This window comes from Bubalus bubalis, chromosome 5, assembly GCF_019923935.1.
Source record: "Bubalus bubalis isolate 160015118507 breed Murrah chromosome 5, NDDB_SH_1, whole genome shotgun sequence".
Lineage (NCBI taxonomy): Eukaryota > Metazoa > Chordata > Mammalia > Artiodactyla > Bovidae > Bubalus > Bubalus bubalis.
In genome coordinates, this window is record NC_059161.1 from 49,157,813 (window position 1) to 49,181,616 (window position 23,804).

Here is a 23,804-nt window from a genome sequence, read left to right on the forward strand (position 1 = left end):
ATTATTCAGCTTTAAGGGGGAAGGAAATTCTGACAGATGTTACAACATGGATGAACCTTGAGGACATTATGCTTTATGAAGTAAGTCAGACACAAAAGAACAAATATTGTTGATTCTACTTATATGAGGTCCCTAGAGCAGTCCAGTCCATAGAGACAGCAAGTAGAATGGTGGTTGTCAGGGGCTGGGAGGAGGTGGGGAGGATGAGACAGTTACTCTTTGATGGGTATGAGTTTTATTTTGGGACGACGAGAACGTTCTGGAGATGGACGGCGGTGATAGCTGCACAGCAATGTGAATACGCCTAATGCCACTCAACTGTACATTTAAAGATGGTTGAAACAGTGAATGCCGTGTTATGTCTATTTTACTACATTTTAAAAAACACTGAAACTCTGTTTTATATTTTTATGTACTTAACTTTTAACCTCTGCAGACCTTTAACTTAAACATCTCCCCTATGAGTGTGTGTGGAGGTGGTATGGGGAACTTATTTGGGACTCGGAAGGAAGCAGGAAAGGACAGTTTGGTTGTCTGTTGTTCCCTGTACACTGAGGTACAGGAAATGACATGTGTGGGAGTTGGCGATGGCCTCTCTGTTTTTATTTTTCAGAGGAAGTGGTAGCAGCTCCTTGTTAATTCACCTTGAATTCTGCCAGGCAGCTTTAAAATCTACACTGATATATATCAAGCAGTCCCATAGATGCCTACTAACTTAATTTGTGTTTTGCTCAGTCTTTATCCCCAGGAATGTTATTAAAATGTTCTTTCCTGGTCTTAAGTAACACTGTGCAGTCCTTGTAGTCTCACTGATTAATGGCAGGGTAATTGCCCTTCATTTCTTTGCCTTCAAAACAGTGCCACCTGGGTCTTTACTGCCCTCAAAACAGATGTCTTCTGCAGAGAGTGAAATTCCTACCAGTTCAGCCCCTCCTCCTCCAGCACATAGGTGAGAAGCCCCTGGGGTGCACAGGAAGGACGCCAAAGCAAGCAATCCTGCTGGAACCTTCAGAAGAGTGACCCCAGCCCTTCCCCAGCTGAATTATCACTGCCTGGGCTGGGGCCAGTGCTCCCTGAAGGATCAGCAAAGAAGGATCATCTTCTAGAGAGGAATATGGATGCTGGCCAGGCAAAGAAACAGAAACAACCCCCGAGAACGGGGAATGAGTGTGCAATCGTGTGTGGTGTGTGGCTGTTTGTCTGTTTTCTGCTGACGGTGAGATTTTTACACAGTCACCATGTCTGCCTCCACCAAGCACCTTCCACAGTCCCCATCCTGTCATCCTTCTGCTGCCCTATGAACTGGGTGTTCCTTTCCTTCCATTTTTGTAGATGCAGAAACCAAAGTGCAAAGAGGGAAGTCACTGGGCCAAGGCCACACATGTATTTGGTGTCACAACTGGGATCTGAACCCAGATCTGTTTGATTCCAAAGCTTATAACCCTAAATAGAATAAGCACTGGGTCTAGTCTGGAGTCCCCTGCATGTCCCAGTAGGCCTGTGGTTTCTGTTAACCTTGAGAAAGTAGGAGACAGGTGGAGACACCATTGGACTAAGGAGTGCCTGCTCTCTCCTGCCCTGCTCACTTACGGCTACTCCTGACCATCAGCCTATCTCTGGCCTCTGGGGCCCAGCTGGCCCTTCTGTGCTCAACATGAAGGCATAGTCCATCCAGCCCAGCTCACAGATGGGCCGTGCTACCCAGCACACTATTGTTTTACCTCCTAAGTACTAGATCTGGAGTGTCCGTTCCTTTTAGGGCCTTACTGTGGCCTCCCCAGGCCTGGCATCCCAGGCTCTGGCATCTGGTTTACCAGTGAGTGGTTGTCACTGAATGAGTTAATTTCTCCTCTGGTTACCCATGAAAGAGTCTTGGGAAGTGAGCCAGAGCTGGAATTCCCAAAGGAAAAAAAAAATCCTCCACAGTGATTTCTGTCCCATTTCCCATTCTGTGTAGCTCTTGCCTTTATGCTGCAAAGTGAAAATAGTCATGCAATTGTGTCTGACTCTTTTTGACCTCATGGACTGTAGCCCGCCAGGCTCCTCTGTCTGTGGGACTCTCTAGGCAAAAATACTGGAGTTGATTGCCATTTTCTTCTCCAGGGGATCTTCCAGACCCAGGGATCAGATCTGAGACTCCTGCATTGCGGGCAGATTCTTTACCGTGTAAGCCACCAAGGAAGCCCTTAGGCCCCAAGGGTCGTCTCTAAAGATTTTTTAAATTAATAAATGAATTAATTTTATTTTTATTTATTTGGGTGCCTCAGACTTAGTTGCAATATGCAGAATCTTCATTGGGACAGGCAAGATCTTTCGTTGCAGCATTCACTCGGGCTCTCTAGTTGTGGCACGAGGTCTCAGTAGTTGCAACTCACAGGCTTAGCTGCCTCGTGGAAAGTGGGATCTTCCTGGACCAGGCGTCCTCTGCATTGCAAGGCAGATTCTTAACCACCAGGGAAGTCCCAAGGGTGCTCTCTAAAAGAAGCTCCATCCTCTGTTGCCAGGAAAAAGACAAGGAAAGGAGGCTGTTGGCCATACAAAGAAGAAGGACTGTACAGGGACCTGTGGATCGATGTGCAGGACTTAGGGGCAGTTTGCAAGACTGCGGGTCACAGCCATTCAGGTGTGTGCTTCGTCCTGGCTGCTGAACGGTTGATCTGGCCCTCGGTGATCTGTTCCAGGGAGGGATGCAGTTTTCCCTTTCTCTGTGTGGAAATCCTCCATGGCAGGAAATCTTCTGTCTCTCTAGGCTTCTCTGTAGGCTTGGGCTGTGATGGATCTGTGGCACCAGGGTTGGGGACAGCTTCCGAAGGGCCCTCAGGGTTTAGCCACTTCCTAGTTTTTCCTGTTCACCTACTGGATCAACAGCATGCTTTTTGGCCTTCTTCACCTGAATGTTGCTAATTCTCTGTGAGTCCTTATCCTTTCCCTTCCCAGAGTGCTCAAGGACCACAAAGCCAGCTTCATTAAACTGGAAAGACTGGCCCTTTGCTAAGCAGTCAGTTTTACATGAAACTGAAACCCGAGCTAGGATTTTTGGTTCACCTCCCAGATCACAGGAATGTATTGCCTCATTACCAGTCAAATAAGCAGTTTTAAAGGATCCAAAAACAGACTGACCATGTGCAATCCCAGGTAGTCTGTTAGGTCTTTTTGCTGGTTTGTGACCTACCTTTGCTTCCAAGGGGGTCGACCATGGGAAGAAGGAGGCAGGAAATGAGATGAAGAGAGAAAATTGGAGTGAGTGGACATTCTGGTTTATCAAACAGAAGTAACTTTAACTGTGTGGTGGGGGGGGAGGGAGGCATTTAGACGTTCTGTAACTAAAGATTGTTAGTCATTTAACCTGGTGACCTATAAGTACTTAGGAAGTATGTGTGTGTATGTTAAGACCCATGTGTTTTTAGTAGATTCAGATCTACTTTAGGACAAAGATGATTTATCTATTTCCCACTGCTGTAATGTAAGCTCCTTGATGGCTGTTTTTTGTTTGTGTGCATGTTTATTTTGGTTTTCTAATCTTTTATTCACTAATGTATTCCATGTACTTAGAACAGTGACTATCACAGAGGGATGCAATAAATATTTGTGGAACGAATAAATAAATGACTATGAATGTGTGTGTAGATAGGTGTACATACACATAGGCTTCCCTGGTGGCTCAGAGGTTAAAGCGTCTGCCTCCAATGTGGGAAACCCAGGTTCGATCCCTGGGTTGGGAAGATCCCCTGGAGAAGGAAATGGCAACCCACTCCAGTATTCTTGCCTGAAGAATCCCATGGACGGAGGAGCTTGGTGGGCTACAGTCCACAGGGTCGCAAAGAGTCAGACACGACTGAGTGACTTCACTTTCACACGTACAGGCAAGAGTAACATCTTACCCATAAGTCATTTATCTAACAACCTTGATTATGTAAAATAAGTGCAGAATTAGAACATAGTCCAAAGGTCTATAGAGTAGCCTCTCCTGGGGGTGATAAACCTGGTGCTCTTGTTTCTTTTTATTCTGTTTTTGTATATATATATAAATTTTTGTTTTTAATTGGAGGATAATTCCTCTACAAATTTGAGTTGGTTTCTGCCATACAGCATTGTGCATCAGTCATAAATACACATATAAATATGTAGATGTATGTGTGTATAGGCCTCCCTTCTGCCCACCCCCATCCCGCCCGTCTCGGGCATCCCAGAGCACAGGTCTGGGCTCTCTGTGTTACACAGCAGCTTCCCCCTCGCCAGCTATTTACACCCGGAGGTGTATGTATGTCAGTGCCGCTCTGTCAGTTTGTCTCACCCTCTGCTCATGTTTCTTTACGCAGAAGAGAGACATATGGTCCTTCAAAGCCAGGCCTACTTTAGATACTGTTTTTGGCCTGGAGCAGATCAGCAATGGCAAATTGAAGATAGAGACAATTACAGAGACAAAACCAACAAAGTGATGGCTAACAGCTTGACAGGAGGAGAGGAGACAAAAAACAGACCCCAGTAATCTATGTAGCACCTCCTGGAACCAGTTGGTTTAGGAGCACATAGCTTTTACACTTTACAATCCATTGGATATTATGTGATATAGTATGGTATGGCATGAATTAATATTTATGAGTAGACACTGAATCACTGAATGCTTAAATGATGTCTCATAACTATAAGAAGACAAGGTTGTCTCTAATTCTTTAGGAAGAGTCCTTTGGAATAGTTTAAGTGTTGCTTAACAAGTTTGTGCTTCCATTTGCTATACCAGGAGGTGGAAAATTATGGCCTGCAAGCCACATTCAGTTTGCTGCTTGCTTTTATAAATAAAGTTTTATCGGAAATGGCCATGCTCATTCATTTACATATTATTTATGGCAACTTTTGCACTGTAGTAGCAGATTGAGTCATTGCAACAGAGACCATATGGCCTGCAAACCCCAAAATATTTATTGTCTAGTGCTTTATAGGAGAAGTTGGCTGAGTCCTGATTTACATGTTGGGTTCTTCCAGGATGTTAGTTTCTGCTCTTGTGTACATCTGATACATTTACATGCATTACTGAGTGATCTGTATACATAAATGTGTATAAATACTCATTTCTGTGTGATAGTAAACACAACTAAATACTAAGCACCGCATTTCCTTTACTTCTAAAACATAGCTCCATAGCTCTATAAAAGACTTTGGATCCAATTAGTTATCACTCTTCCCGCTTTGCTCAGCTGATGGTGTGTTGTGACCTCTGAGACATTCTGGAGAACTATAGCATCCTCAGAAACCTCACAGCACGTTCATGGTCCTCTCAATGGCTCCTGGGGTGTAGGCATTTTGATTGCACTCAGCTTATATAAGACAGATGTCCTTGGCAGTGTGAAGGATTCAATGATTATGTATCCCAGATTACAGAGGGTCTTATGGGATTTTTAAATGCTACTGGAATCCAAGTTCAATAGCATGAAATATCATATACTTCCTAGATTATAGAATCTTTTCTAGGTAGAATTTGCTTTCAGATTATTCTTGTGGTCTTTGCCGCTGATTTCATGGAGAAAGCATCTCCCTTGAAGGCAATCACACTGATTTACTATTCTGTGCCAATGTGGCTTTACCACACTAATGCTAGCTTTGGCTAGTTCTGACTTCAGTGTACTTCTTTCTCAGCCTTTTGTTAATATACTTCACTTTGTTTTATTAATTTTTGAGTACCAGGGGCCAATATTCATTATAGAAGGTAAGCTTCTAAGATTGTAGATTCCTTATGGGTAAAATGTGCATATATGTCATTCAAATGATCATGGTTTGGGGTGGCAGAGGGAATGTCTTTTTTATTGAAATGTAAGAAAAGTGACCTTTTTAAAGTGTACATTTCAGTAGCTTTTAGTATATTTACAAAGTTACACAGTCATCTCTTTTTTTATATATGAATATAAGAAATCTGGTTTATTTTTGAGGAACTCTATATAATCATATGAGTTGCATTGAAATCCACATATTTATGCTCTGTTGAGATTTACCAAATGGCCTGTGTGCCGTGTGGTTTGCTGAGTGTGGATTCTAACAGTCCTAGGTCCCAGGAGTTCTTTTATGCATCAGATTGTTCATCCCAGTTGAGCAGTGTCAGAGAGAACCCCGGGACCTTGTGTCCCATCGCTTTGTCCTAACCTCAGACCTCAGTGGTTTGATCAAGCTTCCTAGCTCTGAAATTCTTTTCCTCTCCATGCAAGTGAACCCAGGAGAGCCTACCAAAAATGATAACTGCTCTGGCCGAGCTAGAGTTCTTGGTAGAGTTTGTATTGGGATGTCAATGGACTTTCTCTTCTTTTGTCTAACCCCTCCCCAAACTCTGTCCAGAAGGGCCCTGTGCAAGGAGACGGGTCACTTGTTTATTCATTCCCTCATAAGTTTGTGTGTCTGCAGTGACCCTACACCACACAATAGACCCTGAGAACACAAAGGGAAGACAGACAGGATCCTACGGCTTGTGAAATTTATATTTTAATGAAGAGCAGAGACATCAAATGACTAATTACCCAATTAATTCTGCAGTCACAGTTGTGATAAGTGCACAAGAGAAATGTACAGCATCTTGTGATAGAAGGGTGCAATGAGGGGCCAGACTTAGTCTGCAGGCAGGGAAGTGTCTCTGAGGGTGTGATATTTTTTTAGCCAAGATCTGAAGGATAAGTATGGCAGGGGAAGGAGGAGAGGCAGAAGGTAGGAGCTACATCACAGACAGCCAGCCTTGCAGGCAAAGGGAGGACTTTGGATTAAGCTGTGGAAATTCCTGAAGCTCAAAACAAAACCTCCTTAACACACAGTGTGTTAAGGAGGAAGTTAGTGTGGAGTGGGGGGATTTATTGCCATCACCCAAGTAGATGATAGTGGCCTTCATGACTAGGATGGGGACAACTATGAATATGGAATGTGATTTGAGACCTATCAAGGAGATGGAATTGACAGGACGTACTGCATCTCTACAGTTAGAATCCATCCTCCTTTTCCAGTTCTGGCTCCTGAGATGTCCTCATTGTTCTTTGGGCTGAGAATACGCTGAGCACACTAAGAGTCATTCAGTGTCCCAGAGTCAACTGGTAATCCTCTGAGGGCAGTTTTGGTGTTTGTTGTTCAGTTGCTAAGTCGTGTCCGACAATTTGCGACCCCATGGACTGCAGCATGCCAGGCTCCCCTGTCCTTCACTGTCTCCTGGAGTTTATTCAAACTCAGTCCATGGAGTCAGTGATGCCATCCAACCATCTCATCCTCTATTGCCCCTACCTCCTCCTGCCCAATCTTTCCCAGCATCAGGGTCTTTTGCAGTGAGTCAACTGTTCACATCAGGTGTCCAAAGTATTGGAGCTTCAGCTTCAGCATCAGTCCTTCCAATGAATATTCAGAGTTGATTTCCTTTAGGATTGACTGATTTCATCTCCTTGCAGTCCAAGGGACTCTCAAGAGTCTTCTCCAGCACCAGAGTTCGAAGGCTTTGGCACTTAGCCTTCTTTCTGGTCTTCTTTCTGGTCCAATTCTCACATCTGTACATGACTACTGGAAAAACCACAGGGGAGCTTTAGAACTGTGTCTATAATATCAGGGTCCCAGAAATACGAAGGGTAGGTTTTCCAGATTGTCCCTGGGGGATTTCACTGGAAAAGCCGAAGGCTCCAGAGAAGGCAGACCCTACAGGGACTTAGAGAAAATCATGGAGACTCAGACTAGTTTACAAGCTTCTTCCACACAGCAAATTACATTCTCCACAATGAAAAGTTCCTCCCTCTTTTTAAAAGCATCCAAATTACCTCGGTCTCACTTGCTGGCTGGGTGCCTGGCCACTGGCTGGGGAGACAGCACAGCTGTGCGCGGCCTGGGCTCCCAGGCATCCATCCTCTCTCTCCAGGGTTCACATGATGCTTTACTACCCAGATGTAGAGTTTTTTTTTTCACTTTCTCTCTGGATTTTCAAGTTCTCAAACTATAGAATGAGTTGGGAAGTAATCCTTTGCTCTAGAGACCACCCCAGGTACTAGAAAACATCCTCAAATCTCATTGCGCCTCAAGGAAATGCATTTGATTGCCCCCGAGCCTTTGGCGGATGGCGTACTAATTGTGTGCACCTCAAGAGTCCTGGTTGCTTAAGATCTGTCACACACTTGACCCAGTAAACAGTTTCTTGCCTTTGGTGGGTTTTTATTTCACCAACCAGAAAACTACTGCAAGATAAAGAAATTAAAGAGTTGAAGGCCTTTGAGTCATTCAGATTAGTCATGTATGGATGTGAGAGTTGGACTGTGAAGAAAGCTGAACTCTGAAAATTGGTGCTTTTGAACTGTGGTGTTGGAGAATACTCTTGAGAGTCCCTTGGACTGCAAGGAGATCCAACCAGTCTATCCTAAAGGAGATCAGTCCTGGGTGTTCATTGGAAGGACTGATGCTGAAGCTGAAACTCCAATACTTTGGCCACCTGATGAGAAGAGCTGACTCATTTGAAAAGACCCTGATGCTGGGAAAGATTGAGGGCAGGAGGAGAAGGGGACGACAGAGGATGAGGTGGTTGGATGGTATCACCAACTCAATGGACATGAGTTTGGGTAGGCTCCGGGAATTGGTGATGGGAGGCCTGGTGTGCTGCAGTTCATGGGGTTGCAAAGAGTCAGACATGACTGAGCGACTGAACTGTACTGAACTGAGTCATTCAGATAGTGTTCTGTGTCCAGGAGCCCAGATTAGAAAAGTGCAGAGACAATTGTTGTCAGTGTTTTTATATAAAATTGCTTTTTCAAAAAATAAGTTGTTTAATGGAGGATATTGATGATGTGGATTCAGGTGGGGGTGGGGGTGGGGGCCTGTGCTATATGGACAGGGAAAATGGGTCTCCCACCCCAAGGCGGCTCCTCAGTGTAGAGTCTTCAGTCATTTTGCTTCTGTATTTCTGCTGAAGTTGATACTCTTTTATCGTTTCCCCCCTGTTTTTCCCAAGTGGTTGGAGGACCACTGCACAATTTCTTAGTAATCAGGCCACTTTACTAGGATTAGAACCCAGTGCTTCAGTGCCCAGGGAGGCAGCAATCCAGCTGAATAAGACCTTTGTATGAGGAGGTGGGGAGAGAAACAGGGGACAGACAGAGAGAAAGCACCGACTTAAATAGGATTTGGAGAACAAGAGTCAGATATTATTCATGTTTATTTTGGAAAGAAACTACCATAAGTATTTATATATTCTAACTATCTGCCTTCACTATTACTTTGTTTCTGGCTGAATTAGGAAGATAAATTCCTTTGGTATCTTTAGTGTATTAGTTGCTTGGGTGTGAATTGTTGGAAGAAATAGTACATTTCATACAGGGATCATTTGAGATTTAAGATTGGGGCTGGCCAATGACTTTATTGTATAAAAACTGTTAAAAAATATTTAGAAAGTCCCATAAAATCTGTTTTTTTTTTTTCCTACCATGATATATATATTTTTGAGAATCTCCATTTGCCTGCCAGGATAATGAATACCCTCCACACCTTAAGGTCATTGTCCAAATCAGCATGATGAAAGCACCTGTGAATGTGAATGCATGGTTTGCCAAAAGTTCTTGCTAAATTTTTAAAACTTTAGGTTTTTTTTGTTGTTGTTGTTGTTTGTTTTGCTTTTAGCAGTAGATTAGAGGTAGGAAAGAAGTCATCTTGGAATTGGAAGTAAGCACAAATTCTTTGCTCCTAATTGATAAGACCTCATTCACGGCTGCTCGAGGTTCAGTTGATTGTTCTTGTCAATGCTTGATGGCTTTGACAGGCCACAAAGTCTCAGGTGAAATGGATGTATTTGGTCATGAGATGTTGACTTATAAATGATGAACTACAATGTTCCACCTGTAAAGGAGAGGCACTGGCCGAGGTGTGGTTTTGATTTACGACGTGAAAGCAAGAAGACCTTTGCTATGCTGTCACAGCTGCTGGAGGTAAGCGTTGGACAGAAATCCAGGATGCTTCCTTCACACCCTGAGAAGGCCGAGGGCTTCCTTGGTGGGATCGTCAGGCTGTCTTGGGGTGCAGGTGGGTCTCTGGCCCTATGTTGCTCTCACCAGAACGACTGTGCTCTCCTTCCCTCCCTGTTTCCCTCTCTTTCTCCCTCCTCCTTTCCTTTTCTTCCTTCTTTCCTTCCTCTCCCCATCTCTCTCTTCATCCCACTCTCATTACAAAGCTGCAGCCTTGGTAAAATCCTGTTGTCCACCCACTTGGCCCATGAATTTGCCCAGCGGAACCCGGGTAAAGTAAAATACAAGACCATGATGATTGTGTTCAGTTTCTTTTTATAATTTTTTTTAATTGGAGGATAATTGCTTTACAGTGTTATGTTGGTTTATACCATACAGCAGCGTGAATCAGCTATATGTATACATATATATCCTTCCTTTTGAGCCTCCCTCCCATCCCACCCTTGTAGGTCATCACAGAGTGTCGGGCTGGGTTCCCTGTGTTATAGAGCAGCTTCCCATTAGCTATTTATTTTACGTATGATAGTGTGTATATGTCAGTGCCGCTTTCTCAGTTTGCCCTGCCCTTTCCTTTCCCTGCTGTGCCGACCAGTCTGTCCTCTACATCTGCATCTTTATTGCTTCCCTACATATAGGTTCATCAGCGCTATTTTTCTAGATGCCATATATATGCATTAATATATGATATTTTTGTCTCTTTCTGACTTACTTCACTCTGTGTAATAGGCTCTAGGTTCATCCACCTTACTCAGTCTGACTCAAATGCATTCCTTTTTATGGCTGAGTAATATTCCATTGTATATATGTACCACATCTTCTTTACGCATTCATCTGTTGATGGGTATCTAGATTGCTTCCATGTCCTGGCTATTGTAAATAATGCTGCAATGAATCTCAGAGTACATGTGTCTTTTTGAATTGTGATTTTTCTCAGGGTATAAGCCCAGTAGTGGGGTTTCTGGGTCATATGGTGGTTTTATTCCTAGTTTCTTAAGGAACCTCTGTACTGTTTTCCACGGTGGTTTTATCAGTCAGTTTATATTCCTGCTTACAGTGCATGAAGATTCCCTTTGCTCCACATCCTCTTCAGCACTTATTGTTTGTAGATTTTTTGATGATGGCCATTCTGACTACCGTGAGGTGATATCTCATTGTAGTTTCCTGATTTGCATTTCTCTAATTATGAGCAATGTTGAGCACCTTTTCATGTGTTTATTGGTCTGTGGTATATGTTCTTTGGAGATATGTCTGTTTAGGTCTCTTGCCCATTTTTTGACTGGGCTGTTTGTTTTTCTGACATTGAGCTGTATGAGCTGCTTATATATTTTGGAGATTAATCACTTTTCCAGTTGCTTTGTGTTCATTTACTGACCATTTACCTTGAGCAGGCTCTCGGTCCCAGCTGGCAACTGTACGATTCACTGTCCTCTCTCCTGGTTGACTACTTTACACCTTCCTCTTCTTCCCAGCCTCTGACACTACCCTTTCTGTCTTCATTCTCAGTTGAATTTCCCAGGCTCCCACCATCTGCCCACCTGCTCTCCCTTTTGGCTGATACAGTGAGTGGGTTTGTACTCCTTAAGGCTGGGTGTCCTCTAAATGCCACCTCACCAACTGGCTCGGAGACATCCTCCAGGGGCCTCCTCTTCTTTCTGTATCATTTTTTCCTTCTCTAAGGATCATTCCTTTTAGAATACTAAAATGCTGTTATAGCTCACGACTTAAAAAAAATTAAGAGCTCTCTTGACCTCATATCCCCCATTAACTACTGCCCCATTTCTTTGATTCCCTTTGCAGCAAATCTATTTTTTTTTAGAAAAGACTTATTTGACCTCTATCTTCAGACTCTCATCTCCACCTTTTCTTGGGCTTTCTGCATTCAGCCTTTAGTTGCCATCTCTCAGTCAAAAACTCTTGCAAAGGTCATAGAAGATAGTAATGATAGATGGATGATATGTGAGATGGAACAGATGTTCACTGTGCTATGATCATCTTGCTACATTCATTCAAGGATTTGTTGACCACCTGCTATTACAGACACTGTTGTGTTTTATGAACATTAACTCACATATGCTTGTAAGGTAGGTACTATTTTTATCCTCATTACATGGATAAGGAAACCAAGAAACAGAGAGATGAAAGAATTTATCTTCTCCACCATATATAGTGCGCATGATGACTCTTCAGCCCTCATTTTATTGATACTTGACTACCTGTTGTGTTTACCATTGATCATTCCCTCCTTCCTGAACCACTGTTTCACTTTGTTTCCTGGACAGCATTCTCTTTAGGTTCTCCTTCTACCTCATTATCTGTTCCTCTAAGTATCTTTTGCAGGTTCCTTCTTATCTCTCCTAAATAGGTCCTGGGAGCTCAGTCATCACACCTCTTCTCTGTCTACGCTCACTCCCTGGGTAACCCCTGCAGTCCCACGATTTTAAATGCTATCTATACACTGTTGGCCTCTGAAGTGTTGTCTCTAGCTTGGGTCTCACTTCTCGACTTGATATTCTCCCCAACTTCATTTTCAACAGTTCCCCTTCTCACTCACCTGCTACAGCCACGCTGGCCTTTCTGTTCCTAGCTATGCTGATAGTGCTCCCACCTGGGCTTTCTGGACCTGGCCTGGCTTAGGATGCTTTCCCTAGATGTCTGCTGGGCCCATAAACTTGCTACCTTCAAGTCTCTGTTTAAGAGAGGCCGTCTCTGCTTGTCGTGTGGAAAAGAGCAGCCCCTTACTCCAAGTCTCTTTTGACCCACCTTGCTTCATTGTTCTCCGTGTGTCAGCACAGGGCAGCTCATGTACTTGCTCATTATTCATTTTTGTCCAGAGGAGAGCTCCAGGCAGCCGAGCTCTGCAGAGCTTGGTCTCCGCTCTGTTGCCAGTGTGGGGTGTGTAATAGGTGCTTAATAAATAGCTATTGAGTGAGTGAGTGAAGTCATCACAGGAAGCACATGGACAATGCCTTTTAGAACTCCATGTCTTTAATTTTTTTAAAGTCCATTGATTCACATTTACAAAATAAGCAAAATAACAGTGTATAAATGAGTTTTCCTTCCTCTTCCCTTAAGTTTTATGATGCTTATAAATTCACCTGAAATTGTAATAAAAGATTCAAGAAGCTTTTACAGCATGTTTTCAGTTGATGATAACATCCAGAAATAGTTTAAATAACAACATTAACAGGTTATGGTTTTCCTAAAGGACCACAGTATTTTTAAAAGAGAAACTTCAATAATTCCATTTTACTACTTCCCTAAGCCTTTGAAATACATGGTACTCATTAATGTTGAATTATTTACTAGAAATAACCCCTCCCCCCACCCAAAATACCCACCCTGATATTAACTGCCTCGAGTCTAAAGGTTTTTGTCTCAATACTATTGGCTTAATGAATTAAGTTCTAAGGAAATGTGGCCAGGCTTAGTTAACAATAAATCAGGTAATACTATTTGTAGAAAAAGTAACCAAAACTCTGCTTGTAAATAATAATGTGGAAAAATCTGGTCTCAATCAAACCACTGTCCACAGCTGGGCTCTATTTTCAGCTCGCAAACACAGTGGAGTTAATATTGAACGTATCTGTATTTGAAACTTAAATAACACAAGCATGTAGTCCTTTGAGAACAAGCTTTTGCAGAAAATCAGCAGAGAACTGTGCTTGAAACACGTTTATAACATCTTAGTTCCAGAGGATTGTCCTGGAGCAATTAAAAAAAAAAATGTGTGGATAGCCTCTTGACCATGTAGCTGGTATTAGAAAAGAAAAGAGTATTTTTTTTTGCATAAATAATTGCCCTTCACATTCCACCAAAGGCATTAGTCTGATCAGCCAGTGGCTGTGTGACAGTCGGCCCGGTACTGTCTGGCTCGGTGGACCCCCTGCATCGGGTGCCAGGCGCAGGTGTCCAGAGGTGTGCGCTGTTTGCCTGTGACATTTGAAGCACGGCAGAAAGTGATCTGAGCAGTGGCTAGAGGAGAACACAGATCTTGCCACATCAGAATCCCCTTCTTGCTGAAGGATATTTCCTGAGAGTTTTGTACCTGTTTCAGCTTAGCGGCCTCTAGATAACCAGGGGCTCACTGAGAAATAGGTTCTTAGCGTCGCTTCACAGGCCACTGTGAAACTCTCGACCTTTTCTGAAGCTTGCTGTGTGCCATGGGCCACAGAAGTTTCTGCCAACTCCTCAAAACATGGTTGGTTAAAATTTTAGCTGGGTTCCAAGTGTCCTTCCAGTCCCTGGGCTGGTGTTCCTGAACAGGACTGCCTGCCCCGTTGCTGACCTTTTGACCCCGAGTAGATGTTGGGATGCAATCTGTGGCCAGCCAAACCCACATAAGGCTGTTCCCCTGAGCCCTCTTCTAGCCGTCTACGCTCTGGATGTGTGCTCTGCATCTTGTGGGCCATGGTGCATGCGGACCCGACTCCTGGATCCCAGATCACTAGGATGAACATCAGTCGTGCAGAGAGACCCGCCAGGCCTGCCTGATGGGGCCGTTGCTCATGGCTGGCCCACTGCACTGGGGGTGTTATATGATTCCAGTGGACATTGTGTAAGGTCTTCATGGCTCTTGGTAACTATTCCACAGTGTTGAATTGTTCCCTTTGCCTGGCTTGTAAGTGGACTCACAACAGATGTCTAGATAGTGAGGAACGCTGTTGCTTTGTCCTTCCGGAAAATTCCTTCACAGCAGAGAGGAGAGGAGGCCAGGGAACTGACTTGTTCCCTTAGGACATCTGTTCTCACGGGTGTCCTAAGGCAGCTGGACAGAGCATACCAGTCTCACTGCACAGGGAGGAGGCGGAGCCACCCTGGCTTTATCTTTTCTGACCTATTTATTGTGACTCACTTAGTTGAGAGTGTCTCCCTGTCTGGAAACAGGGAGCTGGACTTGATGCTTTGACCTTGGCCTCTCTGGCCTCCCTGTGTAGGCTGTCTTTGGTCCTGTTATTCTGTTTTCCCTTTTGACACTTGGACCTTGAGCCTCCTGGCTGTGAACAGATAGGTGCATGATTAGGACATGGCTTACCCCTGACTGTTCTTCACGTAGTCAACATAGGAAAGACTTACTGTTTATAATAATAACACGTTGCATTTGTAGAGTTCTTCACAAAGTGCTTTTATGTCTATGCTCTTGTTTCATACTTACATCAGTTATCCCGTCTTATGATGAGAAGGCTAAGGTTCAGGAAGGCTGAATGATTTGACCAAGGCTCTGAAACTAAAAAATAGCAAAGCCTGTACCAAATCCCAGATGCTGGTAATTCAGGTCCAGAGCTCTGTTCAGCTCCGCTAGCTCCTTCATCATCTTCCCCAGATGAGAAGGATGTACTATTTTGTTATGAATCTTTACAAAACATTTTGTAATAGTCCATAAGAGTTGGGGCTATGCTTGTTTTCTAAAACCTATCAAAGAACCTGACCCAATTAGGTACCTAGTAAGTGTTTGATAAATGAATGACATTAGTGAATGAAGAAACGAATGAGTGAATATATTGAATGAATAGGTAAGCAGGGCAAAACATGTCAGTCTGCATTTGTATTGGGAATTACTACGTGTTAAGGAGTTTTAAAATATGGTCACGTGTGTGTGGGGATATGGTTTAAGTCTTTCACTCCTGACTCCCTGTCAGGATGGAAGGCCTGAATCCAGTTTATACCATGTTTCTTAAAATTTTCTTGGAATCTGTAACCAAAATTAAAATCTATTTTTGAATGTGCTCTATGCTCTTATTCTCCCATTTCTACTTTAAAATTTACTTCGGGGCAGGTAACTTTGCTTGGGACCGAGTTTTGCTGTCTTATCTCTTATTAGACACACAAATCACTGGAAAACATATCCTGAGGAGATCTCATCGAGTCTGAGAGTGGGAGGTGGGGGAGATAACTTTTCTTCCCATGCTTGGGAATTTCAATTCCTGGGCCCGTCTTACCTGTTTTCCCTGAGCCCCACCAGAGTCGTCTACTAGTTTCCAGAAAGATGTGTATTTCTGTGTGTATGTGCGCATGTGTGAGTGTGTGTGTTGTTCAGTCACCAAGTCGTGTCCAACTCTTCGAGACCCCATGGACTACAGCATGCCAGGCTCCCCTGTCCCTCACCACCTCCCAGAGTTTGCCCAAGTTCATGTCCATTGAATTGGTGATACCATCCAGCCATCTCATCCTCTGTTGCCCTCTCCTCCTGGGATGTAGAGTGTGCCCGCCCACCCCCTCAGTCTGAATGCATTCCTTTCCTATTGATGTTGTTATCTTCCTAAGACTGACATGTCAGAGAGCTCTCCCTGGTGGTCTAGTGGTTAAGACCCCACACTTCCAATGCAGGGGGTCCTAGTTCCATCCCTGGATGGGGAATTGGATCCGCTATGCTGCACCTAAGACCCAGTGCAGCTGAATATTAACACATCAGAAATCTTGGTTAGATAGTTGCTGTTGCCTTAAGTTTCTTACACAATTAGTTTACATACGTAGACAATGTATACGAATCGACCAGTTCAAACCTGTCTTTTGTAGGCTCTGTTAGTCAGAAGGCCCCTTTAGAAAATATGGAGATAGCTGAATAATGTAACAGAGCAGCAGATAAGTACAACTGGCACTCTGTCAAATGCCATCTCCCATGTGCTAGAGTGACTGGAGGCAGCAGAGAGGGCTGTCCTGGTCTGCTCACCCTCTCTCTCTTTCTGATAACAACCTGGGCTTCTTGTGGTTGAGCCTGTATAGGAGCATCTAGAAGGCATCACTCAAAACAGACAGCTTCAGCTCTTCCTCATATCCCCAAGATGCTGTGGCAGCCCTCCCTGCCACAAGACTCCTCTGAGAAGCCAGGAATCATTGTGGCCCCGAAAGAGGTTAAAATTGTGTTGGTGGGGAACTGGCAGGGGTGGCAGTCTCTCAGGAGGATGCCAATCATGGTACAGGCCCAGGGGCATGTCTAGAAACCATCACTGCCTTGCGGTAACTCCTGGTCAGGATTGAGAGGGTGGGACCCTGAATCAAGGCTGGCTGGATGGCTGGTTCTCTGACTTGTGGGTTTGTAAACAGTTCACAGCAACTGGCTTCTTAGGAATGACTGTTATTAACCAAAGCTGGCAGAGAAGCTGGATAAAGCCTTCCTGCCTGTCCCGAGCCCCCAGCCCTCCCAGCCCCCCATATTCAGAGCTTTTTGAGTGGTCTTGTTCATCTCAGTGACTTTTTACTTGAGATCATTATGGAAGAAAGGGTAAGAAGGATTGCTGGCTCTTCTGTGATTAATCCATCCCACCCCAAATGAGCAGACGAACGTCTGATGACGCGGATGGTTAAGTTCCGGGCTGCCAAGCTCAGATCTTATAACTAGGTCGTGGAAGTGTGATCCATCCGATGTGTCTAGGACTCCCCTTGCCAAGGGTGTGTTATGGCATCATTAACGTTTCATGAAACAGAAATGTCCGGTCAGGTCCTCGTCCTCTCGGTCTCCTCAGCCGGGGCACTTACGGAGGAAGCCTTTAGGACTTCGCTCACCAAACCCAACCAGCATGGAACCTGGCATGTAGCCTGTGCTACATAATGTGGTTTTTTCAGGAACAAAGACTCTCTGGTCTTCTCTATAATTGCACCAAATTACATCTCAGAGATGACTTTTTCTTGTCATGGCATTGGTTTTCTTTCTCCAAGAGGGAAATTGCAAAGTTACCATGACATGAAATCTGGCCAGAGGCTTGAAGGATTTCGTAGTTATAGCAACCTCAGCGGTGCCCTCTCAGACCGGGGCAGGCGGCAGAGCTGAGCGTGATAGACTCACTGCCGCCCCCTGAACCGCCGACCAGATTCATGGTTCCGTGTGGTTGGGACTTTGAGTCTCCTGTCAGCCTCTCCCACCACACTCTAGAAAACATCGCCGGGCCTGTCAGCAGTGCCTGTCTCACCAGGAAGGGCAGTGGCTTGTGATCCAGATGCAAGGGCAGCCCTTGGCTGGGGGCCATGGTGTGGGGGTTTATTAGCCTGGGGCCAGGGCCTGCCCCCCGGCTCACTCACCCACACCCTCTGTGCCTGGCCCACTAGTCAGCCGATACCCAGTACCCAGAGGTCAATGTAGAGATTGTGCTTTTTAGAATTTTTTTTAAAAATTTATGTATTTTTAATTGAAGGATAAATTAAAAGATGCTTACTCCTTGGAAGGAAAGTTATGACCAACCTAGACAGCATATTAAAAAGCAGAGACATTACTTTGCCAACAAAGGTCCATCTAGTCAAGGCTATGGTTTTTCCAGTGGTCATGTATGGATATGAGAGTTGGACTGTGAAGAAATCTGAGCCCCAAAGAATTGATGCTTTTGAACTGTGATGTTGGAGAAGACTCTTGAGAGTCCCTTGGACTGCAAGGAGATCCAGCCAGTCCATCCTAAAGGAGATCAATCCTGGGTGTTCATTGGAAGGACTGATGCTGAAGCTGAAACTCCAATACTTTGGCTACCTCATGCGAAATGTTGACTCATTGGAAAAGACTCTGATGCTGGGAGGGATTGGGAGCAGGAGGAGAAGGGGACGACAGAGGATGAGATGGCTGGATGGCATCACCAACTCGATGGACATGAGTTTGAGTAAACTCTGGGAGTTGGTGATGGACAGGGAGGCCTGGCGTGCTGTGATTCATGGGGTCTCAAAGAGTCGGACACGACTGAGTGACTGAACTGAACTCTTACAATACTGTGTTGGTTTCTGCCACACATCAACATGAATCAGCCATGGGCATCTCTACACTTAAGAGAAACCAAAGCAGATGAGAGCCCAGATTAGCTTTGGATTTAGAATAGCCCTCTTTTGGTTCTGCCTAGAGGTTCCTAGGAAAGCGTGTGAGAAGGAATCAGGGAGAGGGCTCAGGCCAGGGATTGACCTCAGCTCAATTGACATCTGGGCCTGGATCCTTCTTTGTCATGAGAGTTTTTTCCTATGCATTATAAGACATTTAGCATCGTCCTTGGCCTTTACCCACCAGATGACAGTAGCCCCCTCTCAGTTGTGACAACAAAAAATGTCCCCAGGTATTTCCAAATGTCTTCTAGGAATCAAAATTACCAGGTGTTGAAACTATGGGAGTAAGGAGAGAATTGAGTGAAAAGACATTTGCTTATACTTGTAGTCTTGGGCTGTGTGGCAAGAGCCATTTATCACTGTCTTGAATTATTGTCTAGAAAAAGTTGAGGTTTTCAGAATAGTTGCAGTCCATTGGGTGGCATGGTGAGCCCTGCAGGAAATGGTCAACTGCTCTCCAAAGGCCACGGCTAGGCTTAGAAACTTAAAAGGGAGAGGCACCTCTTCCTTCTCCCTGCCCCATCTCTGTCTCCCTTCCCATCCCTTCCTCTGTAACCCCAAACCACTGAATCACCAGGGATACTTATTAAAATGCACCCAGAGCCTTACTCCCTGGAGCCTTACTCATGTCCATTGAGGCAGTGATGCCATCCAACCATCTCATCCTCTGTCATCCCCTTCTCCTACCTTCAATCTTTCCCGGCATCAGGGTCTTTTCCAATGAGTTGGCTCTCTGCATCAGGTGGCCAAAATAATCAAGCCTCAACTTCAGCATCAGTCCTTACAATGAATATTCAGGGTTGATTTCCTTTAGGATTGATTGGTTTGATCTCCTTGCAGTCCAAGGGTCTCTTAAGAGTCTTCTTCAGCACCATAGTTTGAAGGCATCAGTTCTTCAGTGCTCAGCTTCTTTTATTGTCCAGCCCTGACATCAGTGCATGACTACTGAAAAAAACCATAGCTTTGATGACACAGACCTTTGTTGGCTAAGTAATGTCTCTGCTTGAATATAGCTTTCCTTCCAAGGAGCAAGCGTCTTTTAATTTCATGGCTGCAGTCACCAACCCCAGAGATTTTGGAGCCCCCCAAAATAAAGTCTGTCACTGTTTCCATTGTTTCCCCATATGTTTGCCATGAAGTGATGGGACCAGATGCCATGATCTTCGTTTTTTGAATGTTGAGTTTTAAGCTAGCTTTTTCACTCTCCTCTTTCACCTTCATCAAGAGGCTCTTTAATTTCTCTTCTCTTTCTGCCATTAGGATGGTGTCATCTGCATATCTGAGGTTACTGGTATTTCTCCCTGCAGTCTTGATTCCAGCTTGTGCTTCATCCAGCCTGGCATTTCACATGGTGTACTCTGCATAGAAGTTAAATAAGCAAGGTGGCAATATACAGCCTTGACATACTCCTTTCTGAATTTTGTTGTTCTGTGTCTGATTCTGTCACTTCTTGACCTGCATACAGGTTTCTCAGATGGCAGGTAAGGTGGTCTGGTATTCCCATCTCTTTAAGAATTTTCCACAGTTTGTTGTGATCCACACAGTCAAAGGCTTTAGCATAGTCAATGAAGCAGAAGTAGGTGTTTTTCTGGAATCCTCTTGCTATGTTAGACAATGACAGAAGGCAGAGCAGGGGGTTAGGAAGTGCTTGGGGTGACTTACATCTGTAATGAGGTGGTCAGGGAGGCCTCATTATAAGGGGATATTTGACCAGCTTGCAGGTGGTAAGAGACAGTCAGGCCTGTATGAATAGGCACAAGTTTTCCGAGAAGAAGGAGGAGGGAGTACAGAGCCACTGAGGTGGCAGTGAGCATTCCTGGTGTGATGGAGGAAGAGCTCAGGCTCTTGTGATTGGAGCAGACTGAGTCATGGAGCAGTGGTTGGAGCTGAAGTTCGAGAAGGAGCAGGAGGCCAGATCCTGTAGAGCCCGGTGCAAACACTTTGATTTTTTTTGTTTGTTTTTGGGTTTTTGTTTAGTTTTATTTTTTGATTCTTCAAATTACTTTTTAATTTTAATTTTTATCCTGCAAATGCTACTTGAAATAAGTAATCCAAGTGAATCCACAGACTTCAGTCAATTTAGGGTCAGAGATTTAATGACTAGATGACTGGTATCTAAAATGAGTTTTGTAAACACAGACTCTAATACTTTGATTTGACTCTGAGGGAAGTAGGGTGGGGGCCATGGGAGGATTTTTAGCCAAGGACCGCTAGGATCAGATTTAAGACTTATGAGGATCTCCCTGGCTGCTGTCTGGAGTAGATACCAGAGGGGCAAGCGTAGAAGTTATCATTACTGTTGAAATTATGGCATGGTTTCTGCCCCCTAGGAATTTACCACGATTGTGGAGATAGAGCATGTATGGCTCTAACCAACGAGGAAGTGTTTGCTAAGGGATGTGAGTCACTCAGACCAGAAAAGTGCAATGGAAGTGCCTCCTGGGAGTCAGACTTTGTGGACGAGCTGGGCCTTACTATGGATAAACAAGATTTTTTTTTTTTTTTTAGCGTAATGGTTATATGATTGACATTCACTAAACGGTACACATCTGAAGTATACAATTTGATACATTTGGTCACACATAAATACCCAGGAAACGATCACACTGGTGAACATACCCATTACCCTCTCACTCCCAGCCCCCTAAATTTTCTTGTGGTTTATAAGGCAAGATGGGAATTGTCATCAGGGCAGGAACGTAAGCAAAGGCACAGAGAGGGGAAATGAAGGAGCTTCTAAGGGGCAGAGGGAAACCATCCTGCCTGTCCTGCAGGGTCACATGAGGAACCCAGAGAAAGATGTCTCACAGGACAGCTTGAAGTAAATTACATGGGGCCCTTGATGCTGGGTTGCAAGGGTTAGCTCACAGAGGGACCAGCAGAAGTCTTTAAGTTTGTTGTGGTTTATGGTCAAAACTGGAGAAGGAAATGGCAACCCAATCCAGTATTCTTGCCTGGAGAATTCCATGGACAGAAGAACCTGGCGGGCTACAGTTCATGGAGTCACAGAGAGTCGGCCACGACTGAGCACATCAGCACATGGTCAAAACAGAGTTTATCTGCTAAAATTCCATCTTTTAAAAACAACAGCAGCAACACCAAATTTTAGGTACTTTATCTTTTTGTAGTAAGTCCAAGAAAACATAGCCAAGTACATTTCTGCAGTGTTTCATACACATAAAATCAATTAAAGAAATAAAAAGAAACATTAGGTAATTTCATAATTAGATATATAAGAGATTCCTTAATACAACTTGGGCTTCACTGGTAGTTCAGCTGGTAAAGAATCCGCCTACAATGCAGGAGACTTCTGGGACCGGAAGATCTGCTGGAGATGGGATAGGCTACCCACTCCAGTATTCTTGGGCTTCCCTGGTAACTCAGACAGTAAAGAATCCGCCTGCAATGCGGGAGATTTGGGTTCAGTCTCTGGGTTGGGAAGATCCACTGGAGAAGGGAATGGCTACCCACTCCAGTATTCTTGCCTGGAGAATTCCATGGACAGAGGAGCCTGGCAGGCTACAGTCCATGGGGTCGCAAAGGGTTGGACATGACTGAGTGACATTCACTTTAATACAACTACTTACAGTTGGAAAATAAATCCATTTGCCACCTGATGGTTCATTATAGCCCACATGTAAAAAGTACATCTAATCTTGTTCAGTTGCTAAGTTGTGTCCATCTCTTTGCAATCCCATGGACTGCAGCATGTCAGGGTCCCTTGTCCTTCACTGTCTCCCCGAGTTTGCTCCAACTTATGGCCATTGAATTAGTGATGCTGTCTAACCAACTCATCCTCCGTCGTCTCCTTCTCCTTTTCTTTCAATCTTTCCCAGCATCAAGGTCTTTTCAAATGAGACAGTTCTTTGCATCAGTGGCCAGAGTATTGGAGCTTCAGCTTCAGCATCAGTCCTTCCAATGAATATTCAGGATTGATTTCCTTTAGGATTGACTGGTTTGATCTCCTTGCAGACCAAGGGACTCTCAAGAGTCTTCTCCAACACCACAATTCAAAAGCATCAATCCTTCAGTGCTCAGCCTTCTTTATGGTCCAGTTCACATCCATTCATGACTACTGGAAAAATCATAGCTTTGACTATACAGATCTTTGTCGGCAAAGTAATGTCTCTGCTTTGGAATATACTGTCTAGGTTTGTCATAGCTTTTCTTCCAAGGAGCAAATGTCTTTTAATTTCATGACTGCAGTCACCATCTGCGGTGATTCTGGAGCCCAAGAAAATAAAGTCTGTCACTGTTTCCCTTGTTTCCCCATCTATTTGCCATGACGTGATGGGACCAGATGCCATGATCTTCATTTTTTTAGCGTTGAGTTTCAAGCCAGCTTTTTCACTCTTCTCTTTCACTTTCATCAAGAGGCTCTTTAGATATTCTTCACTTTCTGCAGAGGGGTATCATCTCCATATCTGACACCTTCCAACGTGAGAGGCTCATCATTTTTGCCTTTTCATGGGGCTCTTGCAGCAAGGATACTGGAGAGGGTTGCCATTTCCTACCCCTGGGGATCTTCCTGACCCAGGCATCAGGACTGTGCTAAACATGTTGCACATATAATACATAACTCATTAAAATAGGGATGATTATCATTTTCCATTTTTACATTTAAGGAGACTGAGGCTTGGATAGGTTTTTAAAAATGGCTTCCTGTCCCACAGCTACTGAGTAATGGAACCAGGTCTTGACCTGCCATGAGAGTGGACGTGTTAGTCACTCAGTCCTATCTGACTCTTTGTGACCCCATGGACTGTAGCCCACCAGGCTCCTCTGTCCACGGAATCCTCCAGGCAAGAATACTGGAGTGGGTTGCCATGTCCTCCTCCGGGGGATCTTCCCAACCTGGGATCAAACCAAGGTCTCCTACATTGCAGGCAGATTCTTTACCATCTGAGCCACCAGGGGAGCATCTGAACCTCCTATACTCACTAAAAAGCTTTTTCAAAAGACACTGTCCATGCCATCCAGTTGGAAAAGATGAGAGACAAAGACATAAAAATAATTTCTGTGGTCATGATGAGAAATACCTCAACTATTCTTTTCCTCCAA

General features: G+C 44.3%; 1 protein-coding gene across 2 annotated transcripts in view; it reads left to right on the forward strand.

The window, feature by feature from the left end:
• KIF26B (kinesin family member 26B) overlaps positions 1-23,804 on the forward strand; it is a 517,024-nt gene that overhangs the window by 163,022 nt on the left and 330,198 nt on the right. Inside the window, exon 1 of one of the 2 annotated variants that reach the window (XM_044943071.2) lies at positions 8,827-9,917. The exons of the other annotated variant lie outside the window; for it this stretch is intronic. Coding sequence (XP_044799006.2) covers positions 9,807-9,917 — 111 coding nt within the window. The 5' untranslated portion in view covers positions 8,827-9,806. Of the gene's footprint in view, positions 1-8,826; positions 9,918-23,804 lie in introns of those variants that run through there. 2 annotated transcript variants of the gene reach the window in all.